The sequence below is a fragment of the Melanotaenia boesemani genome, chromosome 16 (genome assembly GCF_017639745.1).
Source record: "Melanotaenia boesemani isolate fMelBoe1 chromosome 16, fMelBoe1.pri, whole genome shotgun sequence".
NCBI classification, from domain to species: Eukaryota; Metazoa; Chordata; class Actinopteri; order Atheriniformes; family Melanotaeniidae; genus Melanotaenia; species Melanotaenia boesemani.
Genome location: NC_055697.1, coordinates 21,640,710 through 21,662,596, shown reverse-complemented (window position 1 = coordinate 21,662,596; position 21,887 = coordinate 21,640,710). Strand labels below are relative to the sequence as shown.

At 38.6% G+C, this 21,887-nt stretch overlaps 2 protein-coding genes across 5 annotated transcripts in view; both read left to right on the top strand.

Annotated features, from left to right (window-relative positions):
• Positions 1-13,918, top strand: part of chrm3a (cholinergic receptor, muscarinic 3a) — a 90,909-nt gene extending 76,991 nt beyond the window's left edge. For all 4 annotated transcript variants that reach the window (XM_042011173.1, XM_042011172.1, XM_042011174.1 and 1 more), the window contains one exon: positions 10,023-13,918. In XM_042011173.1, the coding sequence (XP_041867107.1) occupies positions 10,023-11,979 (1,957 nt within the window). In that variant the 3' untranslated portion in view covers positions 11,980-13,918. The remainder of the gene's footprint in view (positions 1-10,022) is intronic.
• A 1,540-nt stretch (positions 13,919-15,458) lies between these two features.
• The window catches only part of LOC121655994 (formin-2), a 37,672-nt gene continuing 31,243 nt past the window's right edge, over positions 15,459-21,887 (top strand). The window contains exons 1-3 of the mRNA XM_042010939.1: positions 15,459-15,858; positions 17,118-19,330; positions 21,691-21,854. Of these exons, the coding sequence (XP_041866873.1) occupies positions 17,161-19,330; positions 21,691-21,854 (2,334 nt within the window). The 5' untranslated portion in view covers positions 15,459-15,858; positions 17,118-17,160. The remainder of the gene's footprint in view (positions 15,859-17,117; positions 19,331-21,690; positions 21,855-21,887) is intronic.

The following is a 21,887-nucleotide window of genomic DNA, read 5'->3' as shown; positions in this document are numbered from 1 at the left end:
TACAGTACTTTTAGTTAAATGGCAGAACAGGATCTACATAAATGGTGATGACAATTTATCAGAATAAAAATACAACTGATCTAAAAGCTAAATGGGAAACATAAGGATAACAGTATTGACTGCTGATTTATGCTTACTAACATGTTTAAATTTATTTTCCTTTACCCTTATTTTTAATATCTAATTTCCTATCATCATCTTAATATGAAAAAGAATCTGCAATTCATTGACTGGTCACTTTGAGTACTATTAACACATCTGTATCCATAGATACAGATGTGCAGCTGCATACTTTGTATATTGAATCATAAAACAACTGAGACTTGTGTTTTCTTGTTAAGATAGCATGGAGTATGTAGTATGAGGATAGACTGTGCCCATATCCTCCACCTAAACTAGCCCTAACAATTGAGAGCTCGCTAAGCAGAACTACATTGCTTATTATCAACTTGGTCAGTCAGCCCTGGTTTCCTGACGGATATGTGCAAGTTCAGGTAAAATAGGCAAAGATCAGTCGGTCTAAGTTTATTTCATGTTAGATTCTGACAATTTAATAATAAAATAATTTTAAAAAATCATACTGAATGATTTTAATTATTTTAGAAAATATTTATAAGATGAATGTGGGTATAGATTTGAATATACAAAGATTATTAGATGCAATTAGGAAATTTCATATGCTGCAGAAAAGTAAAAAGACATAAAATTTGTTGCAAATCTTGCAAAAGTCTGCAGGATTTAAAGCAGGGGTCACCAACTCTGGACCTCTTGGACAAGTGACTTGCAGGTTTTAGATGTTTCCCTGGTTCAACACACCTGACTCAAATGAAATGGTTCACTAACAGCTATTTGTCAAGTTCTGCACTAGACTCTTGAAGACCAGAAGAAACATCTAAAACCTGGCTCAAGAGGTCGGGATCTGATGATCCCTGGTTTAGAGTAATCAGACTGTTTGGGATACATGAGCACCTTTCTGATGACACATCGCTCATAAAGATGAAGATGAGTGAAGGTCCAATGGTCTTTGACTCCATTTGGAGTTGAGCTGAAATTGTCTCACCGTCCACACATCAATGTATTTTTATTTTTCATTTAATAAGCTAAAATGAAAAAATAAAAGGTGGTGCTTCACCTGCTCCAGAACAGGTTAAGTTGCTGGGGTGACACAACTTGGTAAGACATGAACCAGCTTTAAGACAGAAAATCCAGAAATGAACCTAAGATTACCTCTGTAAGCCACTAATCCTGCTTAGTAGTAGCCTCCTCTTTGTCCTTCTATGTTGCCGCTCGGTAAGAAGTGTTCCATTAAAAGGAAATTAGTTTCACGTGAGCACTAGAGAAAGAGTTGCAACATAAAGAACCTCATGTTCAGATTCACTATTGCTTGAATTTTGCTTGAAAAAAGCATTTTTTGGTGGACCAAAATTGAACAGTTCTAATAAAGGACAAAAGACACATATTTTGAACAGAAGTGTCTTGCTGAACTTACATTTCTTATATTTTCATGTTGTGGTACCTTTCCCCTGTCAGCCTATAATCTTAATGCAACAGAGATACTTCTATTGTCAAGTTTTGGCTGAAAGCTTTGCACAGCCATCCTCTCACACTGGCACAGAGCATAACCTCTTGCAGTGATTATTATTTCACTTCCTTGCATTCTTATTTATCAGACTAAGCTTCTGTCAGACTGCAGTCTGTTTATGGATTTTGGTGCCAGGGTAAGCAGGAATCAGACATTGTGCTGCAGTAATCTGGATTGCTACAAAAACGACACCTCAATAAAAGCAGATCTCCTGGCTGCCCAGAGTCATAAAGGAGAATAAACAAGGTTAGGGCAGAATAATTATGCTTTGCTGCTTCCTGGTATAAAATGACTGACTGGACTTCTCCCACTGTACAAACTCTCTTGTTTTTCTGAATCTCAGCGCTGAATAGTTTACACTGATCACATTTAGTTTTCCCTTGAAAGAAATATTTGCACATGATTACATAAAATGTTGCTATTTTTGCTAAAGTACATGTCTACAACATATATGCAATAAACAATTTAATCTGGGTTGGTTTAGAAATGAAAATGTGAGTTTAGATATATGTTCAAAATCCTTTTTTTTTTTTTTTTTTTTTTTAGAGGAGCTATTATGCAATATTAATTTATTAATAAATTGACAGAGTGGGTCTGGTGGTGCACAGCTTGGGTCCAAACTTAAATATCTTAACCAATAACATCTCAGTAACAAGTAAAACTGTAATTCCATTCTACTCAATAGAGATTATAATACATGCCTTCCTTTTAACTATTTTAGTTCAGCAAACGATTATTCACAACTTCTCTGTTTGTCATGGTAATCAAGGCTGTCCTGTCCATCCCTTTATATTTCTTCAGAGTAGGTGCTCTAAAGACTTCACGTTATTCTTTCTCTTAACAGATTTTCAGTCAGGAAAATCTTAACTTAAAAGAGTTGACTTAAAACATCGCTCATGTACCATGGCAAGTTCATCTTGTGCCAAGAAAGCACTAAATGCTTGTTCTGTCAGCCGTGAGCACCTGACAGATGGCCTCAGGCTGTTTCACAACCCTTTCTACCATCTTCTGGCAGCAACACCATCATCACCAGCCTGTGATAGATTTAGCTCATAAAAAGGAACCACAAAAAGGTCTCCTTCCCTCAGCTCCTCTTTAGTAGGCTATATGGTGCATAATTAAAACTTTAACAATTACTTACATTAAAAAAGCTACATCTGTTTTTTTTCTACATTTTCACAATAAAAAAGAGAAAATTATCATAATTTGTTATTATCAAGGATTACTGTGTGGGTATATCACTTTCTGCAATACCTACATGCAGCTCGTTGCTTATAAAGAAATGAATGAAGAAATGTGCCATGACATAGTCTTTCGTTTACTGGCTGCTGCTTCATTAATTATAGTTAAACCCATGTCAGTTATTTCCTCTGCCATAGTGTGAGGTGTTTTAAACCAGGGAACTGTAAACTTCACTTAAGTTGAGCATTTGATGAGACAAATACTGCTTTAGTAAAACAACTCTGCTATTTACGACAATTAAGTAATTTGAGAAGTCCCAAAGTAGCTATAACTGGTTTGGCTTCATATTGAGATATACAACTCACTGTGGTGTCGCCTCATTATCCACCATTGACCAATACCATTACTTCACCATCACCTGGTCAAGCCTAGGGCAAGATATGCCTTATCATATTTTCTTGTCTTTTTTTTTTTTTGTGTGTGTGTGTGTAGAAATCTCTGTTGTTAATTCATCATCATTTGATCATTGGCACTTTCACAGATTTGGCCATTTTTTGCTAGCAGTGCAGAAACTATAAGATTTATTTAGCCTAGCTGTATCATTCTTGCCATTGATGATCCGTGGAAAATTACATTGTCTTTGATTTCCACACATACTTTGTGTCTAAAAAATGTAATCAAAGTTCTCAGATGTAAACTGTGCTCTGAAATGGCACTGTATACTCGAGTTAAAGTTATGGCGGGAGGGAGCAACAGACTTGTGCTTTGTGTACTACTGAAGGAAGTATGATGTATGTAAACCATTTCTAAATCTGGGAGCTTGCACGATGGTTAAAAACTTTAATCAGAGTTTTTTTTCATCAACCCTCAGAGCATTCACACTTCATTTCCTGCTTTTGCTTAAGATTTTAGCCATCAGTTAGCCACAGAAGATTTAATCAATTGAGAATTAATACACTGCTCAAAAAAATAAAGGGAACACTAAAATAACAAATCCTAGATCTGAATTAATGAAGTATTCTTATTAAACACTTTGTTCTTGACATAGATGAATGTGCTGACAACAAAATCACACAAAAATTATGAATGGAAATCAAACTTATTAACCCATGGAGGTCTGGATTTGGAATCACATTCAAAATTAAAGTGGAAAAACACACTTACAGGCTGATCCAACTTTAATGTAATGTTCCTAAAACAAGTCAAAATGAGGCTCAGTAGTGTGTGTGGCCTCTACGTGCATGTAAGACCTCCCTACAACTCCTGGGCATGCTCCTGATGAGGTGGCAGATGGTCTCCTGGACCTGCATCTGCCAACTCCTGGACAGTCTGTGGTGCAACGTGACGTTAGTGGATGGAGCGAGACATGATGTCCCAGATGTGCTCAATTAGATTCAGGTCTGGGGAATGGGCAGGCCAGTCCATAGCATCAATGCCTTTGTTTTGCAGGAACTGCTGACACACTCCAGCCACATGAGGTCTAGCATTGTCTTGCATTAGGAGGAACCTAGGGCCAACCGCGCCAGCATATGATCTCACAAGGGATCTGAGGATCTCATCTCAGTTCCTAATAGCAGTCAGGCTACCTCTGGTGAGCACATGGAGGGCTGTGCGGCCCTCCAAAGAAATGCCACCCCACACCATTACTGACCCACTGCCAAACCGGTCATGCTGGAGGATGTTGCAGGCAGCAGAACGTTCTCCACCGCGTCTCCAGACTCTGTCACGTCTGTCACATGTGCTCAGTGTGAACCTGCTTTCACCTGTGAAGAGCACAGAGCACAGGGCGCCAGTGGCGAACAGGGCGCAATCTTGGTGTTCTCTGGCAAAGGCCAAACGTCCTGCACGGTGTTGGGCTGTAAGCACAATCCCCACCTGTGGATGTAGGGCCCTCATACCACCCTCATGGAGTCTGTTTCTGAACATTTGAGCAGACACATGCACATTTGTGGCCTTCTGGAGGTAATTTTGCATGGCAGCGCTCCTTCTGTTCCTCCTTTCACAAAGGTGGAGGTAGCGGTCCTGCTACTGGGTTGTTGCCCTCCTACGGCCTACTCCACATTTCCTGATGTACTGGCCTGTCTCCTGGTAGCGCCTCCATGCTCTGGACACTACACTGACAGACACAGCAAACCTTCTTGCCACAGCCTGCATTGATGTGCCATTTTGAATGAGCTGCACTACCTGAGCCACTTGTGTGGGTTGTAGACGCTGTCTCATGCTACCACTGGAGTGAAAGCACCACCAGCATTCAAAAGTGACCAAAACATCAGCCAGAAAACATAGAAACTGAGAAGCGGTCTGTGGTCACCACCTGCAGAACCACTCTTTTATTGGGGAGTGTCTTGCTAATTGCCTAAAATTTCCAACTGTTTTCTATTCCACTTGCACAACAGCATGTGAAATTGATTGTCAGTCAGTGTTGCTTCCTAAGTGGACAGTTTGATTTCACAGAAATGTGATTAACTTGGAGTTACATTGTGTTGTTTAAGTGTTCCCTTTATTTTTTTGAGCAGTGTATATTGTGTAATGTGTATTTCTCTTAATGTGTATTGATTCCAAAAAAGTGCTCCTCTGCAAATCAACTTTTTCCATTTTATCCACACTGAGTTGACACATGTAAACCAGATATTCATTCCTCTACCGTGTTTTTTTTTTGAGCAGGTAATCTCTTTGTATATGCATGCAGCACTAACATAACTGATGAGTGAATTAATTCAAAATATAAACCATTGTCTAGCTCATATGTACTTCAGCAAGGTCTTTGTTCGTGTTCAAAACGGCATCTCCTCTCTGAAATCTACACCTATACCCAAAGATGTGTAGTTGGAATCCAGGGAAACTAAAGAGTCAGCAATTTTGTTCTCCAGGACACACACTCCAGGTATTATCACTTGGAAATAACTATTGATTTATGCCTGCCGACTTCCACCACATGTTGTTTATTTCCCCCTCTTTGTGTGCAGTGTTCTGTGTTCATATCTTAATCAAGGAAGAATGGCTCTACACATATATACTCTTCCAGCTATCAGCTTTGTGTTTCTAACCCTAACGGGCACTCATTGAAATACTTGGAAATTTACTTTTCAACCATATTATTCAACCATATTATTTCCAACCATAGAAATGAGTTTTAATATAATATTGGACGATATTATAAGACTTTAAAATTTGGAGAGTTTTTTTCTAAAATAGCTTAATGATTTCATTGACTAGCATACAAAGGCAATTTGTATGTCCAATGAAGTGTACAAATATGGTTCTTTGCCCAATAAAGGGTTAATAACTTATTACTGGTCATTATCAAATATAAAATAAGTAGAAATAAAAACTCTTATATAGTACTTACATACTATATACTGTCTCTTTGTCTCTAGTTTTACCAATCCTAGTTGCACATTACATCATATAATTTTGCAGATGTAAGATAACACGCCTGCATCGGAGTACTCCAGTTTGTGCTCTTCTGTAAAGCTGCTCTTCTGTGTGCTGTAGACTAAATCAATAATTTTGCAGTGTTGTGGCATTGCTACACAGATTACATTTCACCTTTCAACAAGCATCCTTACCAACGTCACCCTGAACTATCAGTTTTAACCATGATTTGTGCAATGTCACATCACCTAACTTTGAGGAACAGGCAGAAGCCTTACTAAGAAGATTTAATGGATTCTTATCAATATAACAAATGTTTATTGAGAGTAAATCCAAGCTGTTATTGCTTTGAATACATCTCCAGTATTTTGACTCACTCCCACACTCTATTCCTATCTTTTTGACGCAATGCAGGGATCTACTTATTTTATGGAGATACAGTAATTGCCCAGCCATTAATCACAAAGCCACTACCCACATCTGCTTGGTCAACCGAAAGCATATACATTCAGCCTCTTGCTGTCTTGAAATTGCCAGTGCATGAAAATCTAATCAAATCTTTGCCTCCAATTGTTGATCAGTTTATTTTCTTTTTCTTACTGCCTGTAGGGTCAGAGTGTTTTTGTTTTGAGTGTGTGGTTGAGTTAACTTTTGCCTTCTTTGGCAGCTTACTCTCTTGAGTTGAAGCTGCTTATGCTTGAGCTGTTTTCAAAAGAATGCCTGATTATGGTAAGTGCTAAAACTTCTGTCTGCCTCCAGATGTCTTTCTGCATTTGATCCTAGTACAACCTGCATGTGAGAAAAGGACTAAGCAAGCAGCATGAAAAAGCACTATGGTACTAGTCTGCAATGACAAGTATTTTAAAAATTCACACGCTGTTGATTAAACTCCCATTTATTTCTTTAATGGAAGATATGTTGTAGATCTCATGGGTTTAACTTTAAGCAGCTTTACCCTTTGTTGGATTGGTTCATCCACTCATTATTTTGTATCTCTCCTCTGCTAAATTAGTTTGCTGAAAATAGAAACTTGATAGAATAGCAAACCTGGCCAATTTCCACTACCTGGCCTAGTCACCCAATTTAGATGGATCCTTGCACCTAGTTTGGAAGCTGGTACAAATCCTGTGAAATGAAATGGAGCAAGTTGTGTTGCAGCACAGTAAATGAGTATTGATCTCTCTGTGTACCTGAAACTGTCAGACCTGTATGCCTGGGAGTTAAACTTAGGGTACTATAGAGCCTAATACTGACACCTAAATGCCACGACTGTGATAGCAACTGGTCGCCCAGATCTAGCCAACACAAGTTAGAATAAAATGCCATTCCCAGTTGTGTGTTTTTCACTAAAATCTGATCAATTTTGAGACAAACCAAAAATCAGCTACTGTCAATGCAAAGGTTGCGTTCCCTGAGGAGTGCAGATGTAAAGTTCTAGGAGTTCAAACTGTAGCAGTAAACAGAAAGACCTGATTCATCAATGCAAGATGTAAAGAAAAGGCAATGAAAACATGTTTCACCTAATTTTGTCCTCTATCTTGACAGTGCTTTTTTTCTCCCCCATTTTTAATTTTCTGTTAATTCTTGCATCTAATTGGCTCCCTTCATCACAATGAATGAACCTCACAAAATAGACATGAAGACATGTACAGAGTCTGACATTTTGCTTTTCTCCATTAAATCCAGGGTTTCGTCCTTGTTCTGCAAACTAGGCATGTTTGCATTCCACTAAACAGAACAATAGTTCACAATGCTTTTACAGGCCTTAATGTCCTTTTAATAATAATTTTAAAAAAGCCACTATTTGTTTTTATTTGCTCATTTTAGCAGATTAAAGACAGATTTTTCTACTGTTTAAGCCCTTATCTTTGCAGAAACACATTTTTTTGTCCTTAATTAATAGAGGTTCAACATTCATCACTAACACATTGCTGCATATACTAAGTAGAATTAGCTATGTATAAAATTTAAAGGAGACTTTGTTCTCTTAAGAGGCTTGTACATCTGCCATCTATCCTAAAATTTGCATTTTTTTAGGACATTGTTATTTTACATGCACATGATTAGATTTTTTTTAAATACTGGTTTTGTTCCTTAACAAACTATTGTTCAAAATAATCCTGGTACATTGTTGCATGTATTATGGGTCTTCAGATTATGCATGCTGGGGCTGTGCAGTACTTAAGAACTGAAATGATTTATGTGTGACATGTGAGTGTATACTGTCCGTATATGTACATGAAAAAAGTGTTGCGTGTCTGCAGCAGTAACAACAGGGGGTCTCCTAATAATAGTTGTAGAAGTGTGTGCTCAGTGTTACAAACAGCTGTGAGACGCTGCTGGCTACTGAGGTTATTCAACAGCTCTGTGGGAAATCCGAGAGTCAAAGCACAGGTGCAGCACTCAGCTTTGAATGTCTTTCCCTGCAGGATTAAATACTGAGTGCAAGTGATAGTAATTGTATACAGTATGTGATTGCTATAGTCTTAAACATTTGAGAAAATTGTGTTTGTAGCAGATAGGTTAGAGAGGAGGGGTCAGATGATTTTACAAGTGTCCCCCAGCAGCAGGTCATTGTTTGCTCCTTTGACAGAGGTTGCCATTAATTTGTGAACATTAATTAATTTGTTTAATCTTATTTTGCCTACACTTCATAACATCAAGCAGCTTTCAAAACATAGTAATTGAATGTATTGAGGCATAATACTAAAATTCAAGATACACGATTAGGAATGTTAGCTGAGCTAAAGTACTAATGCATATTTATTTACACCTCTAGGGAATGCCACAAATATATGGATTTGTTGCATATATTTGTTTCCATGTGATCTATGGTCGTAGTAGCTGTTAAATGCTACTATTAAATGATAAAATCTAACCACATTTTGTGACATTATATCCAAAATAGGAAGAATTATGTTTGTTTTTTCCAGAGGTATTTCAAATTTGTATCTGTTTTAAGCTATTTGGCATAAAATTGAATTATTCTAGTTTTGTATATGATGCTGATGCCTCAACTTGTGAGACAAATTGTGACTTGAAATCTGCTTTTTCTGAGATAAAGTTTGAATTTCCAAGTGTTCGTTTTCTCCTTACCAGTAAATAGAATAGCTCTGTTTTTATAATAAAGTTTGTCATCATTTCAGTTATCAAAAACTGCTTTGACATAAACAGGAGGATCTTTTGTTCTTTTTAGCCATCCAAAGTTTTTTGTCAAAATGCTCCTGGTTCCTAATAAACCAGCAAGAACCAGGCAAGACCAAAATCTCAGAATACATGCAAAAACTTTTTAGAGAAAGAGTTTGAGGGACTTTCCACAAAACTGTTTCAATCTGTTGACTGACAAGCTACACCAGAGTTATGTTTTGTACAAAGCTCTCCAGCATTTTCTCCACATCTGATCTGAAAGTAGAAATCCAAACCTGTCCATAGACCCAGTGTTCTGCATGAGAAAGTACAGAACCTGTGTTTACTGTTTGTGAAACGTCTTAACAATTTACTGGGTGTGGTAAGAAAGAAGTGCTGATTGCAATCTCTTTCCATGAAAGCTTTCTAACAATGAGGCGAGATGATGTGTGATATATGGTTGCCATCACATTTAAAGTGTGCAGACTGATTGACCATGAGTGAAATTATAGAGAAAAGAGAAAGACAAATCAGACTAAAACATCTTTGACAGACATGTACATCCAACTTGGTCTAGCAGGTTTATAGCCTCACCTACTGGATATGAAAAGGATTGTCAACTATTCATGTATTCATTCTCATTTCATTTCTCTATCACTATCATTTCCCCATCTCTTCTTCCCTTTGTGTGTCATGTCCTTTTACCCTCCCTCTCTCTTTGTGCCTTCTTATCTTGTTTTTCTGTCTGTCTCCTTAGAATATGCCAGAACATTACAATGAGCTCCAACAGTACAGACCCTGGTCTCCTCCTGACTGCCATTCCCTCGGCCAAAGCCTACCCACAATCCAACGTGCTCCATCGAGGAGAAACCGCAGGAGCCCCCTTGTTGGCCCCTAATGTGGATCCTGTTGATGATAATTCATCTTTCACCAGCAAACTCTTTAACCAATCTTCACAAAATGGGACTGAAATGCCAAGCCTTGGCCCTCTGGGTGGCCACCATGTGTGGCAAGTTGTCCTCATTGTCTTACTGACAGGCACATTGTCACTGGTCACCATCATTGGTAACATTTTGGTAGTGGTGTCCTTCAAGGTTAATCGCCAGCTAAAGACAGTCAACAACTACTTCCTTTTGAGCTTAGCTGTGGCTGATCTCATCATAGGTGTGATCTCCATGAACCTTTATACAACTTATCTTATAATGGGCTACTGGGCTATGGGCAACTGGGCCTGTGACCTTTGGCTCGCTATTGACTATGTTGCAAGCAATGCGTCAGTTATGAATCTACTGGTCATCAGCTTTGACCGCTACTTTTCAGTCACCAGGCCTTTAACTTACAGGGCCAAACGGACCACAAAGCGCGCTGGAATCATGATAGGCTTAGCCTGGTTTGTTTCTCTTGTTCTCTGGGCCCCAGCTATTCTCTTGTGGCAATATTTTGTAGGTACAAGAACTGTGCCCCCAAATCACTGCTATATTCAGTTCCTCACAGAGCCTGTAATCACCTTCTGCACAGCCATGGCAGCTTTCTACCTGCCTGTGACGATAATGAGTGTTCTCTACTGGCGTATTTACAAAGAGACCCAGAATCGCTCAAAAGAGTTAGCCGGGTTGCAGGGTTCAGAGGCCCGTGGTGGGATAGGGGGACAAAGAGGGAATGTAGAGGGTGAGAGAGCCCGTTTTGTACATCAGACAGGAAGTTCAAGAAGTTGCAGTAGCTATGAGTTGACCAGGTTGTCTAAGAAAAAGACCACATGTCAAGAGCTGGTTGGGCGCTTCCACTGTTGGCCTGGGGTTCGTTCCTGGAGACCTGGTAGTATCCGACAGGGAGATGGCGATGCAGACCAGAGCAGCAGTGACAGCTGGAACAACAATGATGCTGCTGTGTCTTTGGACCACTCTGGGTCCTCAGAGGATGAGGACTGTGGGGGAAGAGAGATGATTTCCCAGAGTCATGCTATCTTTTCCATTGTTCTTAGCCTCCCTGGAATTAAGGCTGCTGTGAACTCTCAGCTCACCTCGTGTGAGGATCTGGATGCAGCATCAGAGGAGGATCCCTTAAGGGGAGCTGAGTATAACCGAGACAACTTGTCAACAGTCACCACCGACACCACTGCCACCATTACAGCTGAGGGAACAAACAGTAAGGAAAATAGCTACCACCAACGCTTCTGCACACGCAAGACTCAGTCAATGTCTACTATCCAAACTAACTCTAACCAAGGGTTTCTAGATGGTACACCAGCTACCACTGCCTCTGATTGCACTCCCACCAGCACAGCCACCAAGTCCCCCTCTGTCCCAATGTCTTTCAAAGAAGCAGCTATGGCAAAGCGCTTTGCAGCCCGAGCTCGAACTCAGATCACTAAGAGGAAGCGTATGTCCTTAGTGAAGGAGAAAAAAGCTGCTCAAACTCTCAGCGCTATTCTCTTAGCTTTCATCATCACATGGACACCTTACAACATCATGGTGCTGGTCAATGCCTTTTGCAAAGTTTGCATCCCAGAGACCCTGTGGGCAGTAGGATACTGGCTGTGCTATGTCAACAGTACAGTCAACCCAATGTGTTACGCACTGTGCAACAAAACTTTCCGTACAACCTTTAAGATGATACTGCTATGCCGATGGGACCAGAAAAAAAGGAGGAAGCAGCAGTTCCAGCAGAGGCAGTCGGTGGTCTTCCACAGGAGCATTCCCAGGGAATCCACGTAAATGACTGAAAGGTTGGATAGTTTATCACAGAATTTGAAGATTAAACACAGGACAAGGAAAAAAGAAAGAAGCCTCCAGGTAGTTGTTTCTGTGGAGTTTCTTTGCCTGTCCTTCACGGCTGTGATGTTTGAACACAGCAAACCTATGTGGTGGTGTTGCAGTATGTGATTGTGTCGGTGCATTCATTTAGCAAAAGGTGTATATGTGTGTGAAGGTTTGCCTAAGGTGAGGTCTAGAGATGAAAGCTTTGCCTTTCTCCTCAGAGAAAATCTTTACCAAGAAAAGAAAAAATGAACTGAGTGGAAAATAATTGTAAAGGGCTTTTAAAATGCATTGCAGGAGAAATACTGAAGTGCAATTGACACAAATAGAAAGCATGTCTATGTCACTGGGTTGGGGAATCACATTTCTTATCATTTCCCTCTGTGGGTAGCTAGATTTGTAATGTGCAGAGTGGTTTTGCATTTTAAACAGAACTATCTATCTGTAATATGATACTGAAAGCCAAGGTAAAACCAATTTTGTGTTCACAGGCTTCCACATTTTACTGATTTGCAGTGACATCTTCTTGATTGGCATGTGATTTTAACTTTTGTGGATTACCTTTGTACGTTATACATGGATATAGCTTTCCTGTGTCTAATGGAATATAAACTGTTCTTGGGTTGTTACTCTTGGTCAACACAGATCTGTTATTTTTGTGATATTCATCTTTGGTTTTCTTGGTATTCCAGAGATTTTGAGCCAGTCTGAAAATTATTCTTTTGATGAACTTTTGATGAACATGTGAATATTCTGTGTGCCACCACAGTCAGTAAACTGCTGTTGTGCTCAATGTGATTGTTGTGGTTTTATGGTGGAGACAATAAGTACATTGGCTGTGTTTTATGTACTTGCAGTTTTCTGTCAAAAGTAACAATTATACAGTGATGATATTCTCTTTATGTATATTTGGATATTTCAGACTTGAGACACAATGATTGATTGCACACACAACGATGTCCATTTTTAAAAGAATATTTGATTTTTCACTAACTCTTAAATTCCTACAACTGACTCATGTAAGGAACTTTTTATAAAAGGCCCACCACCTAACATATAGAAGAACAACGGCAGCCTCTAGTGGCTGAGAGAAAGACCTGTTACCCAGAATACTGTGTATCATCATCTAACTGCAGTGCCAATATCCTAAATGAAAAATGACAATTTGCATCACAATTGTGCATCAGTTATTCATGCTCTGAAGGTGTTTAGTTCAATGAAATGGCTCAAACATGTAGGTCATGTTAAAAAAGAACAGCCGCAATCATTGACTGTATCCTATTTATGATTTAACTTTTTTTTCTTATGGTTTCTTGAAGAAGTACTTCCTTGAAATTGTTATTAAGCTTTGCAGCATATGATTTGTATATATTGTCGGCACCTATTTTGGTATTAAGTATCATCAGGTTTTCTTATACATACAGTTGGTAAACTCCACACACCAATAAACAATAGTCAACATTAACATGAAAAATGTATTTGAATTTGTATTTTAATGCACATTATGTTGTTTTTGTCTAATGCAGAGGTTCTTTTTTTTCTTCGTTGCTGAATTCAAATTTTTCTTTCAGCATCAACATGGTGTAAAAAATATTGAAAGTGAGGTTAAAACTGTACTTCAACAGTAAGTTTAATTAGGGAGAAGATTCTGGACACAGTGGTCATACATGATGCTTAACTGTAAATTAGATGTCAGGGGGAAAGTGAAAAAGAAAAAAATGGTAGATATTTCCCTGCTTTGAAAACGGTGTGCTCCAATGTCATAATAAATCATCATCAAATCATGATTTGTTTTATACTTAAATACTGGGAATGTAAACTGCCAAATGGTGAACACACAGTTTGTTTAATTTTAAGTATGCCAATTATATGCTTATTTTAAGCCAATAAACAAACAAAAGAAAAAGCTTTTTGTCAGTTATTGTGTTTCATGCCACAAGTCATGACTGCAATTTTCATTCATGTTTTAATTTATTTTCACCTTTATTTTCTCAAGTGATATTCGGGTAATTTATGTTTACTGAGTATTGGTCTTCTTCAAATTCCCATTTATATGACAGTCCTTTAACAGCCATACTAGGTACCAATTTAAAAGTCCCATCTTCCTATTTCATGCCTTAGGTTAGTTTTGTATAATTAGTTTGTTTTCAGTTGCAACATGTTCAGATAATTTGATATTAAAAATCATGATGATGTTTAAAATACTAATTAAACCTTTAAACCAAAGCTGTTGTGAGCTAGTGTGATGTACTTCTCATTACAACCTACATTTTTCTTTTCATTTTACATTTCCAATCCAATTAGTATCAAATTTTGGGTCTTTTAAAGGAAAAACAGGTCAATTTTGTTGAGTTTGACCATATTAAAAAGTGATTTGGGTAATTTCTTATTAAAGGTTGTGTAAGGGTGTTTCATTTTTATTAATAATATGGAAGATGATTCTTCCCCAAAGTATCTCATAAGGAGGACACTTGGTCCAATGGTTGGGGAGTTGAGGATTGAGCCAACAGTCTCCCTGAGCTACAGCTCCTCATAATGTTTATTCACACTTAATTAGTCTATATTTTGTAGATAGTTCCAGAAAAGTTTAGGTTTTAAAAAGTTAAGTGTATATAGAATGAAAATGTTTTTTGTTCTTGATTTGTGTTCCAAGTGACTATATAATTAAACATTTTCTTCAAGCATTATTGCTTTTTTTAAAAAAGATATTACTGGAGAAGTATTTCTTTCGGAACAATGGGACATGCTTCAACACATTTAAAGTGAGCAAAGTGGACAAGCACCCGAGGTGCAATCTGTGTTAGGACGCACAGCCAAAGGAGGACAAAAAATAAAAACCCTTCTATAATTTGTCCCGACCTCAAATCCACATCCTAATACTGAAGTGTGTGCCCCCATGTCAGCGTGCTGGACACTGGAAGAGTGAGGAGGACGGGGTGGAGGTTAGATTCACCTCCGGAGTGATGTAATTAAAGTCAGTCACAAAAAATACTTCCTAAGTGCCTCCCAATAAACTATATTTTACTCAAAATGTTTGGGTTGTATTCTAATTTTTTTGTAAGTCATGTGAAATATTCATTTATTTATTTTTTTTTTTAGTTAGTTATTTTTTAGTAAACATTGACCTGTCCATCAAGGTGAATTATTTTACATAACGTTGCCTTGCAGCTGAGCTGACGGTGACATTATAATGTTTTGATTCTGCACTCTGGTGGCAAATAAACACACACGACAGGGTTCAAGAAGCCATCAAGAATCCGCTTATGAAGAAAGAAGGAAAGAGGAAGAGGAGAAACAGTCTGTGGTTATGTCATCTCTATAAATGTTACGCATGTAATGAAACAATCTGACGCCCTGGTTTAATTCAAACTTGTATTTTTCATGGTAATTGTCATGTGTGGTGGTTGCCTCTGCTAGGGGAATGCAGCTGAAACTCGTTTGCTGATTGGAAGGATGGAGTTAGAAGGGTGCACTAAGACAAAAATGGAAAGACTGACTAGAGATCATCTGTTAGTTAAAAGTGCTGAATATAATTCCTGTCCAACTATTTAACAGTATGCTACAGCTCTAAGTGTCTTATTTAAACTAAAAAAAACATGAATGGTCTTGTCTTTTAAGCATTTATGCACATTCCCTTGATGAAGCCTGATAAAGTTAGTGAGGAAAGTCTCAGACGGGGCTAAATGGAAGATGGCCATAGAGACTAGACATGTGATGAGGAAAATACCAACTTCATGTGACCCATGGCTAAGGAGCGGCTCACAGGCGAAGACAAACACTCATTTGTGTTATTTTCTTCATTCTGCACTAAACCAGTGAGGAGAATCCACAAGTCAGGCAAGTACGCCACAATTTAAATTATATTTCATTGTATAAAATATAAAAACTTGGCCTGTTTTTCACAGTTTGGTTGCTATAAAAATGGGACTTTGAATCCAGTTAAAAACCCTATTTTCTTGTGTTAAAATGAATGTGACGTTGGATTTCAGCTAAGATTGATCAATGTGTTCTCAGGAAAAATAGCTGGTAGTTATTTGTGCATCTAAACAAGTTTATTGTGATGCAAAGAAGTTAAGTTTTTTTTTTCTCTTTTAAATAGTTAAGTGGCTTAAGTTACTGTGCCTTACGCCTCAGAATTAATTAGGCACGCTACAATGAAGTGTTAATGTTTTGTAACAATATTTTGTTTTAATGAATACTATAATAGATATATCTCAAGAAATAATATATCTTTCCACTTTTAACCTAAATCTGATTTGAGACAATCTTATTTACAGAATTTCATTCTTTTTAAAGTTTTGGTTAATCTTCTGCTTTTCTGGATTAATCAAATATTAATTCAATTTATTAGAAGCAAGAAAATAAAAAACAAACCTGTTTTAATTTTTTGAAGCTGTGGTGGTTATCATTGTGTGTTTCCTCATCCCTGAGTGCCTTTTTAAGTTTGATTAATGCTTCACTATCAGATTGTCATGAGCTATGCTCGTGTGTGCATTTGTGCTTCTGCACCATGTTGGTTAGTTTCCACTTTTAGGCCCTCAAAGCATTTTTACTGATGCTGTGGTGAAACATTAAAGACCAGTCACAGTTATTATAGTTTGCATTGTCTCAATCTGTGCTTACACTTTTGGGAAGATGTTTGTCAGGCTACAGGAAAGCTATGGCACAGATGCAGAGGCAGAAATCTGGCTTATTCTGTATAGATCTACCTTTTCACTCACTAGTCATTAGTTCTTTATTATATTTCTATTTTTAATGTTTCAATTTAGCCGTTTATTTGTTAGAAAAAATGTCAAATAATTGTCTATTTTAAGTCAATATCATAACCTCTTTACAAGTACAGTATGGATGTTTGTTTTCTGCAAAGTGGGAAAAATTAAATACCTTTTAATGTAATGGTAAAATAATCTTGACATTCTTACAATTAAAATGGTTTAAGGTATTATTTATTTACAAAAAATGTATCCATTGTATGGAAAAAAAGTGTATTCAGATTCAAAATAGTGGTTCAAACTTCTTCGTTCAAAATAAAAAGGTATGTCCAGACTTATATAGAAAACATGTCAATGTGATTTTAACTTCTGCCTTTACTTCAGTGTGCAGATCCACTCCCTTCTGGCTGGAGCCAAAGTTTTCATAATGCACACTATTAAGACAGTCGAGACTCAAGTTCCCTTCCTTAAAGAGAGTTTCTTCACTTCCACCTTCAAAGGCAGGAGGAAGAGCAGTGTCACCCACATCCTCCATAAACAACAACACTCGTTTCTAAATCAACAACAGAGCATCATAGAGGATCGACAGCACAGTCCTAAGCTGTTTCATCCGGTTCTTGCAGAAAATGGAGCAGGGCAGCGAACTCCGGAGCATCAGCGGCTTGCTCGTTCAACGAGCAGCCCGTTATGCAAGACAGCCGAGCTTACACGACCAGACTGGGAAGGGAAGGAGGGGCAAAAAGAGAGAAAGGATCAAAGAGAGCGAGAAGATGTGCAGGGGAGGGGGGGCGAGTGCGTGGCTGTTAGTGCCAGTCTCCACCTCCTTTCAGCATCAGCAGTACTGGGGGAGCCAGCATCATCCTCACAGCTGCCGTTAACTGTGGTGGGCAGACAGCAGGGATTATCCAGCTCTGGGAGAGCTCTGACCAATCAAGGAATATCATTAGAAACAGCCCAGGAGGAAATCCAGCATGCCCAGTCTCGACCTCAACAGCATGGCCTGTTAGCCAAGGGTGTTCGCCTGCTAAGGAATATGGGAAACCAGGAAACAAAACAGAAAAAAGGTGGAGTAAGTGGTGGAGCCGCTGGGGATGTCAACTGTGAGGGTGATGCTGATGAGAGAGAAGTGGAGAAACAATCTAAGAAGTTCCACAATAAGACAAGTAAAGTGGGAGGAGAACATAATGCAAAGAAGAAACCAAAGTCAGAGTCAAAGGGCTCTGTGTTTTCTGGAATGAAGATCAGGAAGAGTCTATCCAAAGTGAAAGGATTGTCTAAGGATGACATGTTGGAAGATGGGAGATCAGCACATGTTGGCAAGACTGAGCTGAAGCCTGGTGCAGAGGCAAGCCAGTCTGCTGATGACATGGGCATGCTATCAGATGTCGAGGGCGATTTGAACCGTTTGACCGCAGACGGTCAACAGTCTGTGGGAGAGTTTGGCCGGAAGACAAGTTCGGGTTCAGAGGCTGACCTGTACAGTTTTCACTCGGCAGCAGCAGAAACTGAAGACCTGCTATCTGACATCCAGCAAGCCATTAGAGATCAGCTTGTGGTCAGTGACAGCATACTGGAAATAGTGCCCAGGCCCTTAAATGAGCACATGACTTCTAAGGTGAGTGAAGTCCCTGACACGGTGTCCCCCCAGTTATTTAATCTAGAACAGGGACTTTACTCCCCATCTACTGGCAGAAAAACTTTACCTACAGCACTAGACAATAAGAAAATAGATACTGAAAGCAGTAACATACCAATATCAAGAAATTCATCAGCAGAGAGTGGACCACCATCTTCAGCGCTAGACACAGAAAGAAGTAGTGGCAGTGTTTTCCCAAAGACGAACAGTACCTACAGCTTCCAGGATACTACTGCTACCACCACAACAACCACTTCATATGAGAGTGCTGAGGAGCCCCAGGATGACCTGGAGAGTCCAGTTTACCATCTACAACAGAGTCAAGGAAATCGGGCTACACAGAGCAAAAATGTGTGTTTACCATCTGTCCATTTGGACTCCATGTTGGTAGTAACAGGTCCAATTGGAACTCACAAGAGCGCAAGCAGTTTGGACCTGTCTGTTGAGAGGGAGGAAGAGGATAGTGTAAAATGGGATTTTTTGTCGCTTACAAGAAGGAAGAGTAGCATGTCTATCAGCCATCTGACAGACAACCTGCCTGTTTCTCAGTCCAGACGAACATCTGCTAACTCGCCCTCAACTGTCAGACTCTACCCCCCAGTCCACCCCTCTTATGTTAAGACGACTACTAGGCAGCTTACCTCTCCAGTGGGTTCCCCACTTACCAGCCCAAATGTGCCTAGAAAATCAGATGTCACTGTTGCTTCTTTGGAATCCAGCAGAACTGATGGGTTGACAAGACGTAAGCAAAGGTCTTGCTCCATCGCTGGTGTCTCTGGGGACTGGTCTGTCGAGCTAGATGAGGTGGGAAGAAGTGAAACTGGTGTTGCTAAATTCCCAGAGCAGGAAACTCCAGAGAAGAGTCATGCAGGTGGGAACTACTGGACACTGGGCTCCAAGAGAGCACCTTATGGAAGGAAGACCTCTAATTCTACAGCACCCTACCTGGATGTCTTCTCTGGTGAGTCACATCAAATTAACTCTATAAAAAGAACAAAGCTTAAAGGATTTCTAAAAGGCATAAATGAGATTTAAATGCAGAAACCCCATTTAATAATGCCTGATTACTGAAAACAGCCACATAGTCCATAATGACATGAGCACATGTTATCCATTCTAGATTATTTCTGACCATTAATCTAGGAGTTCAAATATACTGTTTTATTGAAAGAGAAGATTTAAAAGTGCAATTGTGTATTTTGGGAAACAACAGTCCCTTTGTTTGCAGTAATAAAGAAACACAGCATTCAGTCAATAGCTGTCTGACAATAATGATCTGATACACAAAGGAACAATACATTTATTGAAATTTTCCTCTAATTACTGGGAGTATTACATTTCCCAGCATGGTATTATTGGCACAGATATGATGTTTGAATACTTACCTTGTTAGGGCTGATGGTAGTCATTATTGATTTTGTTATTGGGCAAAAAATAAAGAATCCTCAAATCAAAGTATTTCAGATAAATTGTCCACAGTTGCTGAAAAGCTCCAATAGGTTAGATGAGATGCGATTGCTTTTTAAGGCACTCCAACCCCATATTAAGTTATTCTGCAATAGCATTTTGAACTGATTATATTAATTGTCTGCTGATGGAAATTGTAATTACCTATGAATGATACAAATTAATTTAACTTTAACTTTTTTTTCTTTTTTTTTAGTACAGCTCATTAGAAACATGATGAAAGAGAAAAGGGTTTTTACTAAAACATCTTCAGAGCAACAGTCTCCTGCAATAAAAACAAAGCCACTGTGTCCTTTTGAATTATGAGGCCTTTCAAGAGCTCAGCTGTGCATGTGCTCATACATCAGGGAGAAAAAGCTGCAGCAGCCACCCATGGCAGTTCCATCCTGATTCCACTGGATTAGATAAAAAAAAAAAAAAACACACACACACACAGTCACACAGATGTATTCACTGTGTGCATATGTGGATGCTAAACACAAGTGACAGTTTGTCTGCTAGACAAAAATAAGTCATCAAATGAGATCCAGTTTAATTTCATCAGGTGGAAATACTGCAACCAAACAATGGAGGAATTCATTATATTGTCAGTGAAATTTGTATTTGGTCCTTGTGTAGGATGTAATGTGTCATGTTTTATATAAAACACACTTGCACTCTAGTTTAGCATTCCATGTGACAGGGATCTGTTTATTCCTTTTCCAGGTCACATCTGACCCTATTGGGATGGAGTGGAAAGGCAGGGAGAGAAAATTTAACTGTTGAACACCTAACAAAACCTTCTCTGTGATTGATAATACAAAAGCTAGATCATTGAAATGATTTAACTCAAGTTTTTAAGGTGTAAAATTTAGTTAAGTTGATTTGTAGTTTGAATAATGTGTCTTGACCTGCAAATGCTTCACACACATGCATATTGGATGACTGAGCACAGAGTACTACTGCAAAGAAACAACATAAACAGCATTCATCCATCCGTTCTAGAAAGAAAAAAAGATAACTGCTCAAGAATGACAGGGGATTATCTTCGTTAATGTTTTTACAGACTATTTTGAAGTACTAGAATCAATGTCCACATGACCTTGAGTCATGGGACATTGTTAATTGGTATGATGCTGTTCCCTGAATCACATGTTTTAAACAAAAGAAAGAGGGGGAAAATAGAACTTGTTTCCCAGCATCACCAACTGTGACTGCACAGTGTTTCAGAGACTTTCTACACTAGCTGTGTTTTTGCTTCAGGCTCTAAATTCAAGTTGCTATGCAGTAATTTTTTTACAAACCTTTTGGTGCACCAGCAGTGATCTTTAAGAAACAGGATTCTTCATGATCTGGGATTTAAACCTGCTCAGGAAATTTGGGAAAAGATGAATATCACATCTCAAACTGCTTTTTACTTGTCATAAAACCAGAGTCTAACTAAGACAACTTGCTTTTTTAAGTCCAGTAATCTGTATTCAAATGTAGAATTGACAAGCTCTATGATCAGACTATGGAGTTAAGCCACATTCAGTTTAAAACACCCAAAAGTAGTCCTATATAAAGTCACTGATCACTTTCTCATCATCAAAGTCAAATTAAAGTTGTATGTAATTGATTGTACTCTTCAGTTACTTGAATGTCTCATCACATTTCTTTCTGAATTTTTTGCACATCGCAATTAACACCATTTCTCATCACCTACATGTCAATGGTGTGAGCAGAGTTTGCACATGTAAGTGTTTAATTATCACATCTAAAGTTGAAATATGCAAAGCTAGATTAACATAAGGGTCTTCAGAGTCATTGTTGCTCACCGCACCTTACCGTAACTAAAGATAACACAAAAACAACCTTTTTGTGCTCTGTTGTCAGGTCGTACTCTGTTGGAGAGGCTTTGTTTGAATCATGGAGATGCATCTGCTGAGGTAGAGGCAAGAGAAATGTGTCACCGGATGCTGTTCTATGGTCTACTGCAACCCTTTAGCGACAGCACTACAGAGCACCACAGTGATGGGACTGTCTCGGCAGTCTTTAATGTAAGTCCTTGCTCTGCACCATCTCTCATCAGG